The sequence below is a fragment of the Bombus bifarius genome, unplaced genomic scaffold, assembly GCF_011952205.1.
Source record: "Bombus bifarius isolate JDL3187 unplaced genomic scaffold, Bbif_JDL3187 scf7180000008208, whole genome shotgun sequence".
Lineage (NCBI taxonomy): Eukaryota > Metazoa > Arthropoda > Insecta > Hymenoptera > Apidae > Bombus > Bombus bifarius.
In genome coordinates this window covers 623,162-644,692 of record NW_022884511.1, presented here as the reverse complement: position 1 = coordinate 644,692, position 21,531 = coordinate 623,162, and the positions used below count along the sequence as shown (strand labels likewise).

General features: G+C 45.6%; 1 protein-coding gene across 1 annotated transcript; it reads left to right on the top strand.

The window, feature by feature from the left end:
* Positions 1–508: 508 nt before the first annotated feature.
* LOC117210658 lies at positions 509–20,072 on the top strand. Its single transcript, XM_033453873.1, has 5 exons — positions 509–1,156; positions 3,890–4,612; positions 11,864–11,982; positions 15,039–15,132; positions 15,394–20,072. Exons 2-5 carry the CDS (start codon positions 4,397–4,399, stop codon positions 15,559–15,561), a joined length of 597 nt encoding a protein of 198 aa, XP_033309764.1. The 5' UTR covers positions 509–1,156; positions 3,890–4,396; the 3' UTR covers positions 15,562–20,072.
* The last annotated feature ends 1,459 nt before the right edge of the window (positions 20,073–21,531 follow it).

Sequence of the window (21,531 nt, the reverse complement as noted above, 5' to 3'; positions counted from 1 at the left end):
TTTCCATGGCACATCGTCTTGTAACGTGTGTCCTGTCGCGTCGAGCCGCGGCGTGTCGCGTCGTATCGCGTTTCGGTCGGTTAACGAGTCGCTGCTTCTTCCGAAAGCGCATTCCAGAAAGACAGTCTGAAAAAAGAGGGAAAGAATCGCGTTAAGAAATGGAACGAAGAAAAGAAAGGAGAGGGAAGGAAAGAAAATCGAATGGTCGGTGTTGAGCGAGGAATTGGAGCGTCGAAAGGAAGAGCTGAACGGCGGAAGAGAGAGCACGGAAGGGAAGAGCGGAAGGAAGGAAGGCACGCGTGTTGGCTCGGAGTGAAGGGAGTGGAAGGGAAGAGAGGGGAAGGGAATAGAACGAGACGGAACGGAACGGAATGGAACAGAACAGAACAGGAAGAGAACGAGAACAGAACGGAACGGAACGGAACGGTAAGCCAGGAAGGGACGGATAAGAGAGTTAGGTGGGGGTGTGGGGTTTAGTGAGTTCGGTGGTGGCGGCCGGTCAACGGGTGGCGAGTTCTCAGTCTGTCCTGCGCCGTCGAAACGAAGGAAGCGCCGCTCGTCGTCGAGCGCGACGTCGAGCGCGACGAGCCGACGAGCCGACGAGCCCGTGCCCCTCTTAGTTCGCGTTCGCTCGCCGTCTCGAGAGTCGCGTTTTCTCCTTTTGTTTCGATTGCGCGAACGCGCGCGCTCCTCGCTTTTCTCTTCCTCTTTTCCTCTTCCAGTTCTCCCAGTTGCCTATCGATACTGATCACGCGACCAAACCTGATTTTTCCGTCTTTATCCCATCGAAAAATCTCGCCGTACCTCCGATAATCTATTTCCTCCCCTTTTTTCTCTCTGTCCATCTCTACCTCTTACATACACACTGTCTTTTTCGTTTTTTTCATTTCTTTCCTTGTTTCTCCCACTCCCATTCTCTTTCGTGCTTAGCCTGTTTTTTTCTACCACGAACTACCTTCTTTCTATTCGCATCCCCGTTTCTCACGCATTGTCTAATATTTTCTTGCTTATTTCCTATGACTCGTGCCATTTCACACGACGCGATAGAAGCGAATGTTCAAGGCTGAATTTCTCGCAAAAACCATGAACGCGGCAATGTTGGATTTTTTGCTACGGACTTGATCGAGAGCCGTGCATCGACCACCTTCGTGTCAAGGTAGGTCCATCGCTACGATTACGTTTTCTCGTTGTTATGAGCGTTCACTCTGCTAGAAAATGTAGTTCGTGTTTTTTGATGGATGATGAGAGAGTCGGTACGTGTTATGGACGTCAAGAATCGACAGTTGATCCTTGACCATTGGCCATTGACCGTTGCGTTATTCCGTTGTTCTCGTGTCGCTGGCTGATTGTTAAACAAATCCATACGAGCAAACCTGGCGACGATCGGATCGCTTACTTTAAATCATACTAATAATGGAACATTGATTTGTAATTTTTCGTGAAGCTTTTTTTACACGCGCTTGACATTCGTTTCACAATGATTTTCATCTGTTTTTGCACGACTAAATCGTTTGTTGCGTTTGTAACGGTCGACAGAATCGCTTAAAGCTTGGCGTGCAATTTTTAACGAGAATCGTTCATTGACGTCTACAACGCGACTTTAAAGTGCATTTTTAGAATGGTTGCAATTACGCGAAATCGTTTGCTTCGAGAAAAATACCGCCGTGATTTTTGTTCTATTCGACTTCTGTACGTTAGAATTTTGCTCGCGCAAAAATTGTATCATAAAGAAAACACTTTTGGGGGGTCAGGCTTTTGTTCTAATAATTTGTTACGCGTGTATATGCATATATAAGTGTAAACTTACCTCGATCAAACGTCTTTAAATTTTTAACACGAATCTAATTAAGACGCAGAAACAATTTTAAAATGTAAAAATATACAGTAAAATATACAGTAAAAATATACAGTGTTTCCGCGATTATCGAGAAAAAGATTATTTACATCGAGAATTTGTGCAATTTCTTATAGTATTGTAATACTAATTTGATCGTTTTGAACTTAGCAACAGACAGTTTACCTTACTAATTTGAAGATAAATTTACGCCTCGTAATCCGGTGATCGCATAAATGTTTGCGTACTCGTTTATGGTACTAGCTCGGCGCCAAGAAATCCAGGAAAAACTTGAACGACAGAAATTGTAATAATTTTCAATAAAAACGAAACCAACTCTTCTCTCTTTTTCCTATCTGTATTTTGTCTTCCTAAGAACCATGTAGGAACGAAATCGAAGAACGGACGCGTAATCACGGAAAAAAGATTAAAATGACGATCATACGTAACACACGTAAAAGGAATGACGTTTGCCAGGGGAATTCGATGCTTACTGCTGTCGCGTGCAATGAACATTTTTCCATGGCAGTGTCGCGTTTGCGTAGGTGAGCCAAGTTTGAAAATTTAAAAAGATAGGTCGAATTTTCTGTCGGAGATTCGGTTCGCTTCCCGGTTCCAGCGGGAATAAAACCGCATCGTCCGATATCGATACCGATACCGATTCACGGTTTCTGGTAAAACTGGACGCGTACAAACCGGTCAGATGCGCGAGTTTCCCTCCGATTTTCCGGGAGTTCGCCGAACCTGCGGTTTCCATTTCGCTGCATCCGCCCCGCTCTGTCCCTTCGATGCATCGCTGCGCCGGCCAATCGGTCATTCTCTATCGAAAGCTCCGTATAAAACACTTGAATAGTTTTTTGCGGTCGATGAACGTCCGGCTCATCGTCCCGCCATGTATAAATTTTTCACGAATTCTCATCGAATAAAAGATAAGTAGGATGTAATAAGTAAGATAGAAGAAAGACAAGAAAAGACAAGGAATGTGAAAAAATTCTTCAAAATAACATAAATCGGTTTCATACATAGAAACGTCTAAACGGTACGTCAGGTTCTTTTTTCGAACGTAGCTGGAAGTAAATTATCGCTTCCTTTATCGAAATAAATTTACGAACGTAGTTTTGCAAACTCGTGTTCGCTTCTTGTTGCTCCTTTAAGTCTGCCGTTTTTAGATTTAAGCGGTTCTTCCCTGTCACGAAAGTTCGTGCAAGAAAGGTTCCAAAGGTACGTGTGAACTGTATAAGTAGTACGAGTACGTCACCAAGTCGGTCGCGAGGGAGTAGAGGGAAAGAGAGAGAGAGGGAGTAGAGGGAAAGAGAGAGAGGGAGAGAGAGAGAGAGAGAGGAAAGGAAATAAAAGTCGCAAGGTACCACGCACTAGGCGCTAGGCTCCATCCTTGAACTGGGTCGCCTAGCGTGTCCTGCAAATATCGCTGCTTCGCCGACGACAAATACCGTCGGCTCCTCTCATGAATTGCAAATTCGCGCGTGCAGTTTTTTTCATGCTTGCGCTGCCGCTATTGCCGCGTGGTCGAACTTCAATTTTTTTTTTTTAGAAAACAACGTATTCCATATAACGAACTTATTAAACCGATTTATGAGCCTAGCATTATTGCAGGACCATTTTTTATTCTCTTCGTACCTTCCTTACAGCTCACAACACCTCTCGAATTCTATCGATTTCGATATTAGTTTCATGTAGTATATTATATAATCGAACGATCGATTTTATCAGCTTCCTCGACTTCCGCCAGCAAAAAATTTTACCAGATGGCAGGTTTACAGATTACCAACGTAATCGAATCCCTTCGTATGCCCTTCTCTGGTAAAAGGAAGGATCAATGGACTCGCGTAAGGTGTCGTCTCGATGTCGTTTCCGGACGTAGCTTTCTTTCCCCTAAGGTTCTTGTCTCGAACAGAGATTTGTCGAAAATACATATTCGTATCGGACGATATCCTGAACACTTGCCAATTATTCGTGAAAATTCGTATCTAACGGAAACGAATTCTTAATTTCTAAATTCCCGCAGCTATTCTAAAAACGTATCGATCTTTTCAGGTTGTGTGTAACGAAAGGTGGCAGGGATCGATAATACCAAGGAAAGTAACAAAATTTCATCGTTACGACGTCGGCAGCGACGGTTGCGTTGACAACATTGGCGATAGCAAGAGTAACAGCACCAGTAACGGCAGAAGCAATCTCGAAGGCGGCGACAATGAGCTCACAGACGAGGAAATAACGTCAATGCCAACGAAGTTTGTTCCAAAGTATTTATCCAAGAAAGAAGTGCCAAAGAACTGCGAAAAATTAGCTGTAAGGCGATAAACCGCGAAACTAAGAGGTTAACGGAGGAGAACAGAAGAATTGAAAGAAGGAGGGGAAAGAAGGGCGAAACTGACAGGGGAAGAAGGGAAGTAAAGTGCGAAGCGGATAAAAAGAGAAGGAGAAGGAAAAGCAGAGAAAAGAGGGGGAATGATGAGAAACAACGTTGCGCGCGAGAAGGAAAGATCGCGGTAGGCGAAGGATAAAGACGTGGATCGGGCTGGATCCGGGTCGATCGGTGTGATGGTCTCGGGGTGGTGCCCGTGCGTGCCGATCGGCCGCCGGGAATCACCGGCCCAGCAGCAGTCGGCCTCCTCTTCGAGGAGCTTCGGAACCGACGGTGCGCCGTTCACCGTCAGCGCGGCCACCGATCGCGCAGAAATGGTCCAGATGTTTTATTACGAAAATCGCGGCAAATGCTGCAAGAAGCTTCTCCGATACAACGGATATCCAAACAAGGTAAGCGGATGTCTTTTTTATAGTCATTTCTACGTCTTAAGCGTTGTTACGATCACTCGGAAGATAAGAACAAATATCTCCTTCGCGATTTCATTTGGTTCGAGGCAAAGAGAAAATTCAGTTCTTGCAAAATGATGTTTTTATGGTGCCCGGTAAGAGTTTTCGGAGTTCGGAGAACAGAGAATGGTGAAAGATCCGTTTCAAGTTCAGGACGGGAAAGGTTCCAAGTATCCTAAAGTCCCTGGGGAAATAAATCGATTCGCTATCTGAATAGCCATTATGCGGACGTGGCTTGGAGGCAAGTACGGAGGCCGGGAGGTTGGTAGGTTGGCTCATCGGTAACGCCAGCCGAAGCGTACACTCGGAGAACTCGGCCTCGGAGAAGACGAAACGCGAAAGAGAGAGAAGAAGAGAAAGCCAAGGGGAAAAGGAAAGTCGGTCCCTTAGCCGTGTTGCTGGTGGAACTGGGCTAATGCTTCGGAGTTCCAAAACTCGTATCGGCCGGAATTTTCTTTCAATAACCAAGTTATTATTCATCGCGTTCATTTATTACCTTCCTTCTGTCCTATTCCCCCTTTTCCACCTTTCGAATCTTGTCTCGCGCATACAAACGGCCAGCATTCTTTCGATTCATGGCGAATCGAATTTTCCTCTCTGCGAGGGAAACGAGAGATCGCGTTCGAATCAGAAAAGAACATCCGGCGTATTTTTACGAGGGGTTACTCCGATCGACGATCGCTCGTAAAATATCACATCGAATCATCCAACGAAAGATTATATTTTCGATCTTATCGCGTCAGCTGTTTAGCCTTGGCCGACCGAAAATTGTTCGCAACGAAACTTTTCTTCTCGTCTTATACATATCGCTATATGTCGCGATAAAATCCCGCACCGGGACGTTCGTTTATACGTTTATACGCGACAATGAACACGCACGGCGGGGAAATCGCAAGACGACCGGTTAATCCAATCTCATGTCTGCAATCCGTAATCCAGCTGGATGGTAATTCTTCCTAGCGAATGTTTTGAATATGGATGAGTATGATTTCCTTGGCTAATTTCGTTATCTGCATATTAAAGACTTCCTCAAGCAGAAGTGCCCTCCGACTTTTCTTTTAACGAGAGACGATCTCTTTTTTTGAGTAACCTGACGCGACCAAACAGCCGCCTGTCGTCTTTAGATCTCCCAAGCTACGACGACGATAACGACCGCGACGACGACGACGACGACGACGATGCGTCGCGTAGTCACGAAAATTCGCGTCAACCTCCAAATAATTTCTGTGCTCGGTCGTTGAAGTTCTATTTTGAGCTACATACTTTCGCTTGGAGAGACGTGGATCGTCCAAGAAAAGCGACAAATAAGGATAAAAGGGGAGAAAAAGGAATGCGTATTCGGGTGTACAGACGCACAGGTCTCCGCGCGGTTGAGCTACGATAAAAGGCAACATTGTCTAGCACGATGAATGGCCTAGGCGGTGACCTCTCTGACTTTCAGTGTCGCAGACGTTCTTTATGTCGGCACGATTAAAGATATCTCGGATGAAAGGGTTTCGTTTCGTCCGCCGCAGCTTTCCCTTTTTATGCGAGACTGCGCCGGACCAACGAAAGGAAAAGGTCACGGAATCTTTCAGAAGGAGGAAAAGGTTGGAAAAAACATAGCCTCGTCGCAAAAGCTATTGCTTCTATTTATGAATTCATCGACTCTTGTTCTACCTTATTTCAGCTTCTCCGCTTTTCTCGCATTTAATTTTGACAGAATCGACCGATCTCGAATACATCCAAAAAGGGAAAATCATTTATCGGTTCTCTATCGTTTTTTCCCGTAGTTCTTGTCGTCCTGGTATGCCGTGCTTTGCTTTGAAAATGGCCACAGTTCCGTTCCGCTTTGCCACAAACGATCGCGTGGATGATAAACGGCAGACAAGCTTCACTACTTGTAGTTTCGTCCGGCGGAGTTTATTTCGTTCGAGACAACGAGAAAATAAAATGCTTTGGATCCTCGTTCTTCGTATCGACTTATCCTGTATCATAGGATACGATAAAACGAGCGTTACAAAACATCCATCTCCAAATACGATAAATAATCGCCTGAAAACGATAGTGGGTATTTAAAATTGCTAAAAATACGATCAGTTTTTTATTGTTTCGAAACGAGAAAGTGCAACATTGGAGGGACGATATTTCGAACATGTATGTGTACGCGTGTGTGGAAAAGGAAGAAAAAGCTAGATTCGAATGCGGTATCGAGATCGATGGAACCGCTAGACTCGAAAAGACTGGTTTGTTCTCGAGCCAAGGAACGTTGCATAGCTCCGATAACGGCCGAACTAGCGGAGGAGCTTTCGGCTGGGTGAAAAGTCAACGGCGGTAAAGCAACGTCTCGATTTTTTCTCGTAGGATAGCGTGGGTTAGGCTAGAAATCGAACAGAGTTCGGGAACGTAGGGTCCTTTTACGATACTATTTCTTTCTTCCTCTTTCGTTCGATGAGTACGCGAATCGATTACTCTTTTATCCCAGGTAATATCGTGCTTATATAAGGGAAAACAAGGTTGCTACGTCAAAAGGTACAAGGTTTTTCTTTCATAGTACGAATTTGCCAAAAACTATATTTATACCTGTATCTTTCTTGCTATACGTTGGTCTCGCGCGTGATCGATCGTGACGGCCTCGACAACGAGACAAAGCATGCGACCGGATGATATCCGCTGTGACGAAATAAAGCGCGCACTGGTAGTACGATTAGACGAAGTAGCGTAGGTAGCGGAAGAGAGAGTCAATCGGAAAGGTAACGATACGGAGAGAGACGCATGATGGAAGAACGCCGAACAAGGGTAGGGAGGAGGATTGAAAGCAGTGTGGCAGGAGCAGGAACGGCAACCGAATGACTATGACGCGGCGCGGCGCGGCGCGGCGAGGCGCCGTGGTGACGGAAGGATGGGGATAGGAATGGGAATGGGGTTGGGGGGCGGAGAGCCAAGGGGCTTGGGGTTGCAGGAAGGCAGAGAGGAGCTGGATCCAGAGGTTAGGACTGCGGGAGGAACGGAGATGGTAGACGGAAAGGATGTGGAGCGAGGAAACGTGGAACAGGAGAGGTGGTAGGACGGTATGGGGATTGAGAGAAACGGAGAGAGGCGAAAGAGGGAGGGTGAGTTGGGGGAGCAGGGTGAATCGCGGAAAAGAGGCAAGAGGGTGGATATTCCAGGCTGCACCCCGTGGCTGTCCCAGCGCATTGCCATGGCAACCGACCCTGAAACACCCTGCGGCCGTCGCACCATCGGAGCTTTGCTTTCCGATGATAGTAATAATGTATCCTCGCTTTCGTTGATGTAGGTCGCAGGACGTTACCGCGTTACCAACGGAAGGCTAGTTTTTTCATCGACATCCTCACCACCGGTCACGATTCGCAATTACTTTTTACGCTGCATTTCTCCTTTCTCTCCCCCCTTCCCCCACTTTTACTCCTCTCGCCCGTTACTTCTACCTCTTACTCCAACTTCTTTCCCCTCTTTTTTCGCTTTTCTAGAATACCTACCTACGCTTTCGTACTGCTCGCCGTATTTCTCGTACAGCTTCTCTCGTGCCTGTATCGACACGTTCTCGTTGCTTTCCCTGTTTTCCACCGAATACAGGAAAACGATTTTTCACGATGACGATCGACTGCCTGAAGAACATGATAACGGTGATCGAGGGAAGGGAAGAATCGTGGAAATGTTAGCGCGGATATTCCATCGGGACGTCGATTGACCGCGTGTAAAAAATGCGATAACGGAAACAGAACGAGAAGAAAGGAAAACGAAGTTGGAGTAAAACACGACGTGTTTGTCGATGCATCGCAGCGAGTGGCGTCGGCGTTTTTAATCGGCGCCACTTGTTTCTAACGGCTCTCCTTTGTTTAAGTCCCTACACTGCGCTTCAACCCCACGATATCCCCAACCTCCGTCTCTGTCACCCGTCTGGTCTATCCCGCAACCCGTTTCCTGTCACCCGTTACCCGTCACCCATCACCCATCACCCGTTATCCGTTATCTACTTCACGTTCGTGCGTCTCTTTTCACACCGTTCTTCGCTTGGCCCTCCGATGGTCAAGCGATCGAATCGCGACAAAACATTATCGTAACTCCATTTTTCTTCCACTTCTTTCCAGCCTTGCATAAAATCGGAGAAACCAAAAACCAAGGACGAGTGATACCGCCATGAACGTTCCTTTACGCGGCTGATCCACCGATCGTAGACAAATTTGTCGATCGGTCGTTCCGTTGTCGCATCGCCGCCAGCGGGTCTTCCTTTTTCTTTCTTCCTCGACACCGACCATCAAAGCCGAATCGTTAAGTTTGCTCGAGTGGCTGCCTAAAACGTAATTTCGACGCTAACGAGTCGACGATGCGCCGCTTAATTACTTCTGTGTACGAACTTCTTAACGATTAACGAGGACGGTTGTGGACGGTTGTTAACGCGTAAACGCGACGCGATCGTCCAACGGTTGCCGATTCGAGATACGGAGGCGACCTAGTGCTGCCGAATGAAAATTGAATCGCGGATGGAAGACTACAGAGAAGGCTGGATGAAAAGAAGCGCTCCCCAATTTAGGGGAAGGTAAATGCGAAAGGGATCGATCGGAATCGAGTCGAGGCACACTTCGCGGTATTTGTTCGACGAGTCGTTTCGAAGATTGATTCTTTCTTAAGGGTAGTACGTGAATGGAAGCAGAATAGCTGATGGAACGTAGCTAGTAGAGCCCGGTTTATCAAATCGGATATAGAGGAAGGGCAGATAGAAATTCGAATTACGATTAGTTGGTCCGATGATCGATAAACGAGATGGAGTCGAATGTTCGCAGGAAAATCTTCCACGGCTTACTCGCGACGGGCGAAAGAGAAGAGAAGAGAAGAGGAAAAGAGAAGAGGAAAGGAGAAACGAGAAGAGGTCGTTACCCGTTTCGTTCAACGACCCCATTACGCGTGCAAGATTAAGCCCGTCGTATCTAATTAGGTTTGTAGCGTGGCAGGTGTAAAGTATTGCTGACCGTAGCGTCGCGTCGCACGGATCGGTGGGTACCGCGATTTCTGGGATTTCGTAGAGAACCGGATTTAATCTAGGTTGTACCCGTGTACAACCTAATATGTACGTGTACTTGGATATATATATATATACATAATTTACCTATATAACCTACATGTTTGTAGATGTATATACTTATATAACGTACATGTGTATAGATGTACATGTAGGTATATGTATATTTATCGTCCGGAACGGCATCGCGTTACCGGGCTACCGTTTTCTCGAGCAACTAACCCAGAAAATACCCGGTGCTTTGTCCTCGGGAACTCGATCGCTCGAGCCTTCGCTAGCTGCGAACGGAAAGGAGAGAGAAATTGGTAAACGAGAAATTCCTTGAGAAAATTCCTCGCCATTTCGAATTCTAGTTAAAATTCCGCTCGCATCGTCTCGCCAATTCTCTGGCTAAACTTTTCTCGGCGAAGCCCCGGGAGAAACGGGAACTCGCAATTTCTCAAAACGCGAGACTCGACAGACTTTGTTGGACCCGCTAAGTTTCATGTTCGACGCGTCACGTTGATCGGTCGAATTCATTATCGTGGCTGTGGCTCATAGCTCGTAACTCATAGCTCGATCCAACATCGTGTCACCGTTTTTCTTTGCGCGATTTGGCGAGTCAAGAGTTTCCCGATTCTTATTCTTACAACACCATTGATATTCCACGATGGCGTTGCGCATCCAATCGTGTTCAGAAACTAAATCAAGCGAAACTTTGCGAATTCGCGAGATGAGTCCATTTGATGAGTGCATTTGATCGAAGTACGCAATAATAATTGTCGTACTTTTTATCTGGAATCGAGGGTGGTGAACATCTCGACTGTGCTTTGGTGTGTGTAACGCAAGATAGCGAACAGATATGAACAAGCACGCAAAAAGGAAAAGGAGATTCAGCTAACAAATAAGGGTGACAAACAAGTAGTATTAGAAAGATAAACGGGAGGGTTGGGAAACGATGTAAAGAAAGGGACAACGATGAGACGAGACGAGGCACGCGCGTGGAGCCAGAGACGAGAATAGAGCGATCGACGAGGCAATGGACCGAAGTAGCGGATTATCGGATTAACTGGTAGGTATATCCGGTGTGCGTAGAACGGGCAAGGTAGTGGGCAAGGTACTCAGGCAAGCTGGTTACCCTTACTGATTCCGCGGATCGGATGGTGTATCGGAGGGTGTATCCCGTATCGTATATCCCCAATGAGATCTCGCGAAATTAACTTACGATACCTGGAATTACGAGCTACAAGTTACGTAGGTATACGAGTTGGAGAACGAATAAACGCCACCTTTGCTCGGAACACGAGGTCGATGCTCCGAGTTCAGCTACGGAAAAACGAGCGAGAAGAACGAAGGGATATATTCAAAGGAGGGCGCTCGCGACGGAGGAAACGCCCGTAAAAGTATTTTCCGTTTTGTTCGCGAGTCGTGTTGCCAGAGAAATTACGAAGATGGCAGTTCGTTATTCGAACTTAAATAAGCCAGACGACAGAACTGATTTCTTCGATGATTCGCCTCGATGAGCAAGCAACGCTGGCCAATGCGAACGCATCAGTTTCATCAGTTTACCGAACAGGCGAGAAACTTTCCTATCAACTTTTCTCTCGCGTTCTCTATCTTCCCCCGATTCGCTGCAATTTTACCATTTTTCATTACAAATTCGTTTTACGAAAAGACCAAGTATTCGTACGCTATCGATGGTATTTCCATATCGACGAGATTGTCTTAAAATATCGTAACGCATAAGAAATCACGGTGTCGGTTTGCATTCCATCTATCCTAGTTGATACAATGTACCAATGGGAAAGAGGCGCGAAAAGAATCGCGGCTATAGTGTACGAAAAAATCGGTCGCGTAAGGCATCACACGAGAGACAAGTTTAAAGAGAACGCAAAGGAGAGCTTAACCCCGGAAGGAGGATCGTAGCTCGCCCGAAGCGTTCCTTTGTCGCGCGTTGGAGAAAACTTACTACCTTTTACGAACTCTGCTTCCTCTCTCCCTCTCTCTCTCTCTCTCTTTCTTTCCCCTTTTAGCTAACTCTCTTGTGCTTGCCCTGTTCCCTTCGATCCATTTCTTCGCCACTTCGTCCGATTTTCATGTTCAGCCTTTAATGTTCGTTGGATCGTGAAATTTCAACATTCCGCTGTCGTATCTCTTGTCGCGCAAAAGCAACGAATATGTTCTGTATGCCGCAGGTGCTTCTATTTCCGGAGGAAGGCTGGGCGAGAAGCGCGAGCAGTTCCTACTGGACTTTGACACCGTTTTGGTGGAGTCGTAGTCGATGCAAGGTAGTCGAAGTTGCTGGAACCAGGAGGTGAGTTTTGCGTGGTATCAGGATGGCTGGAGATGTCGAAGCGTTTACACGTTGTCGACGATAATACCATTGTTACGACGTTAACGGACTCGTTCTAAAAGGACGCGAGCGATGCACACGTACATCGTTACGACGTTTTGCCATAACCGTATTCCTGCCGGCAACGGAAATTCGTGCTTTTAGGTTACGTGGTTGGAATGCCTATACCCTGCTTGCCACTTTACCAGCCGAAGATTACAGGGACGATGCATCCGAAATTTCACTACCCACTTATTTCCTTTTCACGAACTACTCCTTTGCGGCCTCGACTCATTTTCCACGCATTTCAACGCATCGCGACGTATGTGTCCTATTTCCACTTATTCCAATGTCTCGCTAATTACGGCTCTCCTATAATGTCATTATCCAACAGTTCGTCCTTTTCATTATTCTTGTCCTTTTTTATCCTTTCATATCGAAGGACCGAGATGCGCGACAGGGTCAACGTAGTTGAGAAATAGTTGTGGAATGAGCGCTCGACTCGACGTCGCCCTCGATCCTCGATCGTCCGTCGAAGAACAGCCAATTACTTCCCAAACTTGTCGAAAGAGCCAATTAATCGAGAAACTGACTTGCCAAGAGTGTCGACTTGCGTGCAAACTTTCCACTTACCGTTTGAACATACCGATTTGCGAGAAGTTGCAGCCATACGATCGAGCGATGCAGGGTCAACTCTGATTACAGCTTATCGTTTGTAACGTATCCCATTGAAAATTACTTAACACGCGTTCGCCTTGGAAAACGGATCGTTCTGCGACACTCACGCTTGGCAGCACTCGCGAGGCGAATTTTCCGAAATATTCCACCTAGTAATTTTGCGAGTCGCCCACGGCATGGGAGCCAGACCGCGCTAAGTCAAGACAAACAAACCGGTCCGCGGTCGGTGAATCCTCGATTCGAACCGCTTCCAACTTTCGTACGGCGAAGCAAACACGGCGCTATTTGCAAGTTCGGACCACGTTCACACGCGACACCGGTCAAAGCTCGCGATTACGCCCCGAAAATCCTGCATCCTCGCTGACAGTGTATAACTGGCGCGTTGTTTCCTTGCCTGACTGAACCGCACACACATTCACTTTATATCTCGTTTCGATAACACACGTACAATAGTACACGTACGTGTAAAAAAATGTAATCAACAGCGATCGACAAACCTTTCTCCCGTTCTTGAGCAAAAGTTCCGCGCGAAACTAACAACGAGCAACGGACGCGACGCGACGTTTCGATCGCGTTTAGGACAGGTCGACAAACGGCGCCAATTGAAATTCGTTCGTTTCATGTTTTATTGAACAGCTCGACGTGCAACACGGTGCCCAGCGATCGAAGCACGAGCGAAAGAAATTTTAGTCGCGAAACAAGCAGAAGCGTGTGTAGGCAATCGATGCGAGTAGGTACGTAGGTAGGTACGTAGAGGTTGGCGGACAGCTCGAGCATCGAAAGGGTGCTCCGGCTCGGAACTTTCCTTTGTGAAGCGAATCGAGAACCGGAGGAAAAGTCAAAGCACCAGCCACGGTGGATTTTAAACCGAGTGTTGGATCCGCCGCACTTCAATGGAGAGCGTTTAAACTTTTAATGATCGTCGCCGGCTGAAGCGCTTGCCGGAATAAGCCCCTCGAGTCACCAGGGAGGGTTGCCCTCTCCCTTCTTCTCTTTATTCCTTTTTCGCGCTTCTCGCTCTATTCCTCGCTTATCCTTCGTTCCCTTCACACCCTTCGCCCCAGCTTCCTAAAACGGTCCAATCCCTTCCTTCGCCACTCTTTCCCTTTCGAATTCCTCCCTCTTTTTTCCAACCTTTCTTTCCTTATTAATTATTCTTGGCTCGTTTCGCGGGTACGACTCCACGCCCAAGTAGCGGCACGCTTCGTTTCGCGATTTCTCTCCTCCTATTCGCAATGTACCCCGATCGTTCTATGGATCATCCCTGCACATATTTCGTTCAACTACATATACACGAGACCTCCCGATAGTTTGCTCCCTAATCCAACTATAATATTATAAGTGATATCTTACAAGTAACAAGTTACAAGTTATTAGTATTAATAACTAGAGTTTGCTCGTGAAGTAAATGAAATTTTACAAATAATTTCTAACTTGCCAATTGACAAATTATTTCTTTAATCCGATATTGCCTTCTTTCATCGTTGGTCAGTATAACGTTATCACAACGACATTTTGATCCTTGTTGTTTCTCACTTACCGTTCTCGATAATCGATTTTCGGACCTTAGGCCTGGTCGAACAAAGTAAACTTCCTCGTTCAATCTGTTGTGCGTTTATCGCTTCGAGAGCAAAACGTTGTAACGATCGTATCAAAGCATGGCAGAGAAACGCGACGGTAATCGTATTACTGATTCACGAAACGGTAAAGCGCTTACACAGAGAATCGAGCGGTCGCATGTTTTTTTTACAACAAAGCTGCCCGTCAGAATTGGCAACAGCTGGAAAATGTTGATGTACTACAATCAGCGCTATATGTTTGTCCTTTTAAGTTACCTAGCCAAGGCTTTAATTTATCATGGCCGGTCATCGCCACTCCCGTTGTTTGATGCGACGCTGGGATACGGATACTTGTGAAAGCAACACAGTGAGATCATAAAGTATCAAGTAAGGTCATCGACTGATCCAGCCAAAGTTAAGGCTATACGATACATAATCCGGGCGTACGCAGACATAAATTAACTTTTGAACTCAATTTTAATTATTGTCCGATTCTATGATCTCACCGTATCCTTTTCGCCTTCTATACTTGTGCACTGTACACACGTACTGTTCGACAAATATTACGATTTTGGACAAGCAATTGCTTGCTGTGGATAAACGCTTCTGCATGCTTTGCTGGTCTCTATCAAAAACTTTAATCGAATGCTATGCGTCGTATAAATTGAGAAAAATGGCAGGCGTGGTTAATATACCGGACAAGTTCATAACGGTCTAAAATGCATTTTCCACTTTGTCGCATCGTCGTTTCACGCGTATCGTTCGGTCAACGCGTTACTCATCGAATTAACGTTGTTTCAGGTACAGCACTCAGGCAAAAATGGTAGACACAGGAACGGGCACGCTTTATATTATCGGCTCTTTCAAGAGAATGACCACTGATCCCGATTTCAAGGTACATACCGTTCCAATCTCTTCGTTACCGAATCGCGCGAGTCGGAACTTTAAGTTCCACGTGTGTGCGTTTCCTTGCTAGAAATGATCAAAAGCTTTCGTCGGGGCAAGCGAATTATCAAACGCGATATTACACGCCGTAGGTCGTAATTCGTGATACAAGCGAAGAGCTGCCTTCACTTCACCTGTACCACGAGTTTAGACATATACGCATAGCAGATGTTAGCAAATGTGAACGTTGCCTATTTCTTTTTGTCGTCAGTTGTACCTGACGTCGAACGTGTCGTCGAGCGACTTCAACATGGGTTATAGTATGACTGGCACGTTGGAGCGTGGCTGTAAGAAGACCAACACCTTCCAAATGACTCACTTTGCGGTGATTCGTCGACGAGACTACGAAAAGGCCTACGAAGACTCGAATCCCACCTAGTGCCCGTCCACACCCACGCTGTCCGAGTGTGGGGATTGCGAACACTACGCGTAAAAGGAAATGGGTGTTAACCAAATCACGCGCGCGGCTTCCCTTCTGATTTATTCTCGATCCGGAACAAACGTTCTCTTGCAAAGAAGGATCACTTTCCGCATCGAAGATCCAGCAGATCGTTACGCGGATTACATCGTGGTTTTCAAATGGGTTGCTTATCGATTACGTCAACAACGCGGTTCTCGATTCTGCTATCTGATCTCGATTCTCTTGAAATTCACGAAAAAAATATCGAAAACTAGCGATCAAGGCTGCAATCGAATTCGCGACCGATCGGTTGCGTTACGCGATATCTGATACGGGACACGCGACACAAGATACCCGATACGCGATACGAGAAATCGAGGAAAAAGAACCGGGCGATCGGACACCCGACAAACGAGCAAAAGCCAACACGTCCAAAGGTAGCGTTTAAACTTAGGTCGAATTAAGTAGTTTTTAACTAGTGGCGAACGATATGGAAGTGGAGTATACAAAAGTAATGTGATCGAAGATCGAGAAAAGCATTTTCCAAAGTATTAGCACGTAAGTTGTAAATCTCGCAGGCGATAAGTTTTCCTATGCGTCCTTCTTTCGTGGACACGCGCTGCTCCTCGTCCACCGATCGATTATCGTCATCGTTATTACTGACGCGCGATCGAGCTTCCTACGCTTCCCGTTCCTCGAGCTCCTCCCTCCTCGTGCCGTTCCGAGGAACCGAGCTCGCGGGAAACTTTGCCCCGTTAGTCGCGCGCGCTTCCACCCAACACATACACATATGTATAATCCTCTTGGCCAGGGTCGAGGATCGTTGTCGTGTAGCGGCCTAACTTCGAAGCGATACTTATTTTTGTTAAAGAATAGAGAGACGCGCGGCCGTAACACGACGCGACGTCTCCCTCGATCCGAATCAACTTCGAATGATCGCGTTCAATGATCGCGAGCCCGGTGATTTTTGTACCTTCGGCTTTGCTCAACGATATCTAGCTGATACCAAATGCGAACGGCATAGACGTAAGTTACAATCGATCGTAAATTAGCGTTTATCGACCAATAGAACGCCCGTGTCCAGATAAGTTTCGCTTTAAACATACCTCGATGGATACTCGTGTCTCTATAGTCAAGATTTTACGGCGACACCATCTTTTTTGAATAATCGAACAATGCTCCCTCCTTTTCTACCTTTTGCTCTCTCTCTCTCTCTCTCTTTCTCTATATCTATTTTCTCCCTCAGTTACGCTTTTTCACCTTCTTGTTCTTGTTGTTCGTTCTTTCCTCCGTACTTGAATGTAAACAATCTCTTCGCGTCCGTTCCTCTTTCTATTTGTCCAAACGTAGACTATCGCGAATGAACCCAGTATGATTCTACGTGCCATTTAGTCGTGTGCTATTACGCGTTACAGGGTTTCAAATGGTTTTTCGCGATTCGGCGAGGTTGAGCGAGCTGTTTACCGATTGATCGCTTACCCTTCCACTAAATTTCAAATCATCCTTGTCTGTCTTTTATTTTTATCCTTCCTATCCAAGGAAAGTTCCTTCGTTAACGTTTCTTGCAAAACGACAACTTAAGACTGTGGAAAATTCATTGATATCGTTTCTCGCCGATTCGCGATTCACCGAATAGAAAATCGCTACGAAAACAGCGTACAAATATTCGTTTAAAAGCTAAGTTAAAGTTTCGAGAAAACTCGATCGATGTCCGTAGGTCGTAGACAATTAGTTTAGACGTAGAAACGTAACGCTTCGTCTAGCAGATATTGTAGTTGTTAGATGTAGTCCGAATCGCTGATAAGTAAAGGCGATTCTGTCGTAGATTTGTTCAACCTTTGAAAGAGGCTGGAGAAGAATCGATCGAATAATCGTCAGATATTTAGGCTCGCGCATGACTTTTCCTTTTTGTCGCTTTCGTCGTCCGATAAACAGATAAAATAGAGAAGTAATCCTCGCATAAGCTCGCTACGTTGATGGAAAGAAACGAAATCAAGCACTAAATTAAATTTTTATCTATCTTGGCGAACAAGCTCTACGAAGATTACTCCATCTATTGCTACTACTATTATTCGTATATATTTTTTTCGCCAGATTTATCACGATAAGATATCGTTGATTGGAGGCGAAGGCGACTCTCGAGTCTCTAAATTCTAGATAGATATCTGCACGCTCGTAAAACGGTAAACACTATTCTCGCTTATCGACACAGTCTTAATCCTGTGTTCGCTTCTTTTTTTCGACTAGCTGATATTTAGATCGGTAGATAACGATTTAAGTGAACGTATACGTCCGATATCACGGTCCCTCCTAACTACTTAGCAGTAGCTTCGACCCACCGTTGCACACTTTCGTCTAATCGAAACGAAAACGGCGGTCCATCCTCGTCGGGTGCACAACGGGTCTCTAGTCAGTCTCTTTTCATCTTGCCCACTGTCAAGGTTCCGTTTGAAATCGTTCGATCGGTTTACACGTGACGTTATTCGCTGCGTGTAGACACTTCTTTCGAAGAAGCTATATGATTCTTATCGTCGAACGATGGCGCATCGTAAGATTCGAGTTATTTTTCCATCGCGGATCCTGATCTTAATCAAATCGAAGATCCTAAAACAGAAATTATCGAACGATTGAAACGGAACGAAGCAAGGGGCTAGATGTGTTTATGCTCCTAAAGTAGAGAGAGTTAACAAAGTAGACGTATATCATGTAGTGGTCGTAGAAAAGTTGATGTGATCGTTATCGTTGTCAATGTCATCGTCATCATCATCGTCACCGTCATCATCGTCATAATCGTCATCGTAATAGCCATTAGAACCGTCATCATCCGATCAAATCCCATTCTATAATTCCTATTGGTCCGTTTTCTTTGGCGTGTTTCACCTCGGCAGTCTCCACGGCGAGTCCACTGTTCTGGTCTTCGTCGATCTTGCGATCACGTCCGAATGGTAGGTAAATTTTATTTTTTCTAGATTCTAGACGACAGAGACGAACGATCGACAGAATCTCGTAAACCCGCAGCACGATGTCGACGGTAGTCGATTCGCCGAATGAAACGGACCGAATCGACTCGGATCAGATCGGATCGGATCGCGAACGACTGATCGTCGCGGTGACGAAATACCCTCGAATTCCGCTTGAAACACGGTAGTCGAGCTTTGCCATGCAAGCATAGTATTTAGTACGCTACAGGAGTACTGTAAGTAGATGCGGTCGATCCGCGGCAGACACCATAGGACAGCAGATACATAAAGTAGTACATAGTACATAGCTAAATGTAATCGGCTTCTCGCCTCTAGTCCGGTTTCGTTCAAAGCTTCTCATCCGATTTGTCTAGTCTAAACGCTCTACCTCTTACATCTTCGCCTTCATCTTCATCTTTGCCTTCAACTTCATTCTCACCCTCCGCCTCTGCTTCTCCTAGTTCCGTAACTCGTACAACTAACGGCAATCTACACCACTCGTAATCAATGTGTAGTCGCTTTAGAGAGATGTAATGGTAGAAAAGCCTGCAACTTAATCTTACGACTATCAGCAAACAAATTATTAACTATAATCGTATCGGTCTTAAAAATGCGAACAAGAGGTATTCGTATTCAAAGCTATGGCTGTGATCCTAATTAATCGTGAACCGGTTCGTAAAAACTATATACATATACGATGTAAGTAGGTTACGACGACGCATGTAGCGACAAGCGACGCGATATTTTGCCAAATCGTTGCGTTTCACGCGGGCTTGCGTTTTTCTTCCGCTATTCCGAACATGTACATATTCTACACGGACTCGACTGCGCTCGAGGGAACGCGTTACGTTCTTAATGTCCGGTGCTAAACAGTTGCGTGTTCTTTTCTCGATCGTTTCTCCGGTAATGTTTCTTTGTTCACCAGTCTGCCCTTTCCCCGGCATCGAAAGCAGCGAATATCGTTGCCGTTTCGCGAAGATCATGGTCGTTTCGTGAGAATCAAATGGTGGCAACGACGACGTCGTCGACGACCACCGCACCCCGTAGCGAATCAAAATGGAGGAAAGGAAAGAAAGGTGAGGTCGCGTGCACCTCTTCTGGTCTCTCGCCGCTATACGAAATCAAAAATCGCGAATTTCTCTAGCCATCGTACCGAGCGTGTAGCGTTTGCGAACGATGGATAGAGCAGTTTCCCGCCAATAATCAAATCTAACTCGCCGTGCGAGAAATTGTTGCTCACAAAATCGGAGACTTGGTATGTATTTTCTATAAGCACCGCTAACGCGATTCGATCACGTTGTTCGATTTCTGTGGAGTATTGCTCGTCGACGAATCGACGAGTCGTCGAGCCGATCATAGTTGCCGGGAATAAGCGGAACGAATCGAGTACGAGTACTGGTGCGACAAACGCATCGATGTATTTTCACTACAGTCCTGTCTACAGTCAATTCATTTTGTATTTATACCTAATCTATGTATCTATCGTCATAATTTATGCCGAAATAAATGTTACATTTACGCACAGCGGAACGATCGCCATTTCGCTATTTTACCCTGTCTCATATACGCGTATATCCCAAACCTGTCGTTGCAAAACGCATATTCAATCGGGGCAAAGCTTATTTCAACAGACGGAAAATAAACGAGTCTCGGACTGTTTGAAATTTTTCGACGGTTTCTTAACGAATGAAATTATCAGCAAAATTACCAATGGGCTATCGGTTAGCCAGAAGATTTAAAACGACGTAGGGTCAAGGAGATTATTCCGCTCGCTCGCAGCCACGCGATACTGTATCATGGTATATCAATGTTCCACAATCACTTTTCAGCTGTGATAACAATAATTTTTACAACTAAATAATCTACTAGAAGGGGTGGAATCTATGTGTCGGTCACCACGATATTTGATTCTTATAGTTAAACAAAAAAATGTTTCGTGTTGAATTTGATTACGAAACGAAGAATTTGCTAATCTAAAAAGGACGATTTTTATGACAATTTGAATCTTCTTCTATCTATTTTATATTCTTCGTTATTTCGTTCCATGTCGGAAGGTTAACACGAACGATCAAATATGTTCATGATCAAATTAACACGGTTCCACAAATTTCAAAAGTTCACAACAGAGGAGGAGGGAAAGTGACATGCGCGCTAAATAAAACGGTATACCTACGTATTTGCAAAAGACATATGGAACGCATATCGGTCATTATCATGCATTAAACGCGAACGCAAATGTACCGCGAACAAAAGTTCTCTCAAACGAGTACGATCTAGTTAACGACTGTCGCGCAATTATCGGACATTGGAGCGAGTATCTAATTAACGCGGGCGCCGATAGCATTTGCAAGCTATGACGGGACATCGGGTGTTCGCTATAATGTACACTGGCAGCAACACGTTATTTCGACGCCTCTAAAACTTCGTCAAAATTTCGCATGCAGCGAACTGATCGCAGCTTCTATCGCAGTTTGAAATAACTTTATTTCGGCTCGGATAGCGGCTCTAATCGCATTGTTTACAGATCATGCGACAGAGCGAGACGCGATGAATTTGAAACGAGTCTCCCATAGGTTGTTCTGGCACTTCTGTATAACCATTAGTTGTATCTCGATAACGCAATCAATATTTTCTCGAATCGTAAACTTCCTGTGACACCACGCACCAGACAATCCGCGTCTGTCCCAACAAGCAGGAAGACCGAAAGAATTTACGGGAAACCAAAAGTTCGCAAACTGCCCTTCTCGTTGTTTATTCCCGTTTCTATTCCTTTCTCGTCCTATTCATCGTTCCCTTTCGGCGAGCGAATTTCCAGAAGCGAAGATCCAGTTCTCCTTCTTGAACCCTTTCGTTTTCTCGCAAGCATTAAACGACTGCCGAGCGGCAACAAAGGAGGGAAGGAAACGCTTAGGTTTAACTGGTTTCGGCTTATCTCAGAGTTTCGTCGTATTTAAGGAAAACACGAGCAGAACCACGAGATCGTTAGGAA

Excerpts from the sequence above, each read along its gene's own strand:
- LOC117210658 (XM_033453873.1), top strand. The coding sequence starts at position 4,397 with ATGGTCTCGGGGTGGTGCCCGTGCGTGCCGATCGGCCGCCGGGAATCA. Across the intron at positions 11,983-15,038 it reads GAAGTTGCTGGAACCAGGAG|GTACAGCACTCAGGCAAAAA; the intron begins GTGAGTTTTGCG and ends ACGTTGTTTCAG. Across the intron at positions 15,133-15,393 it reads CCACTGATCCCGATTTCAAG|TTGTACCTGACGTCGAACGT; the intron begins GTACATACCGTT and ends TTTTGTCGTCAG.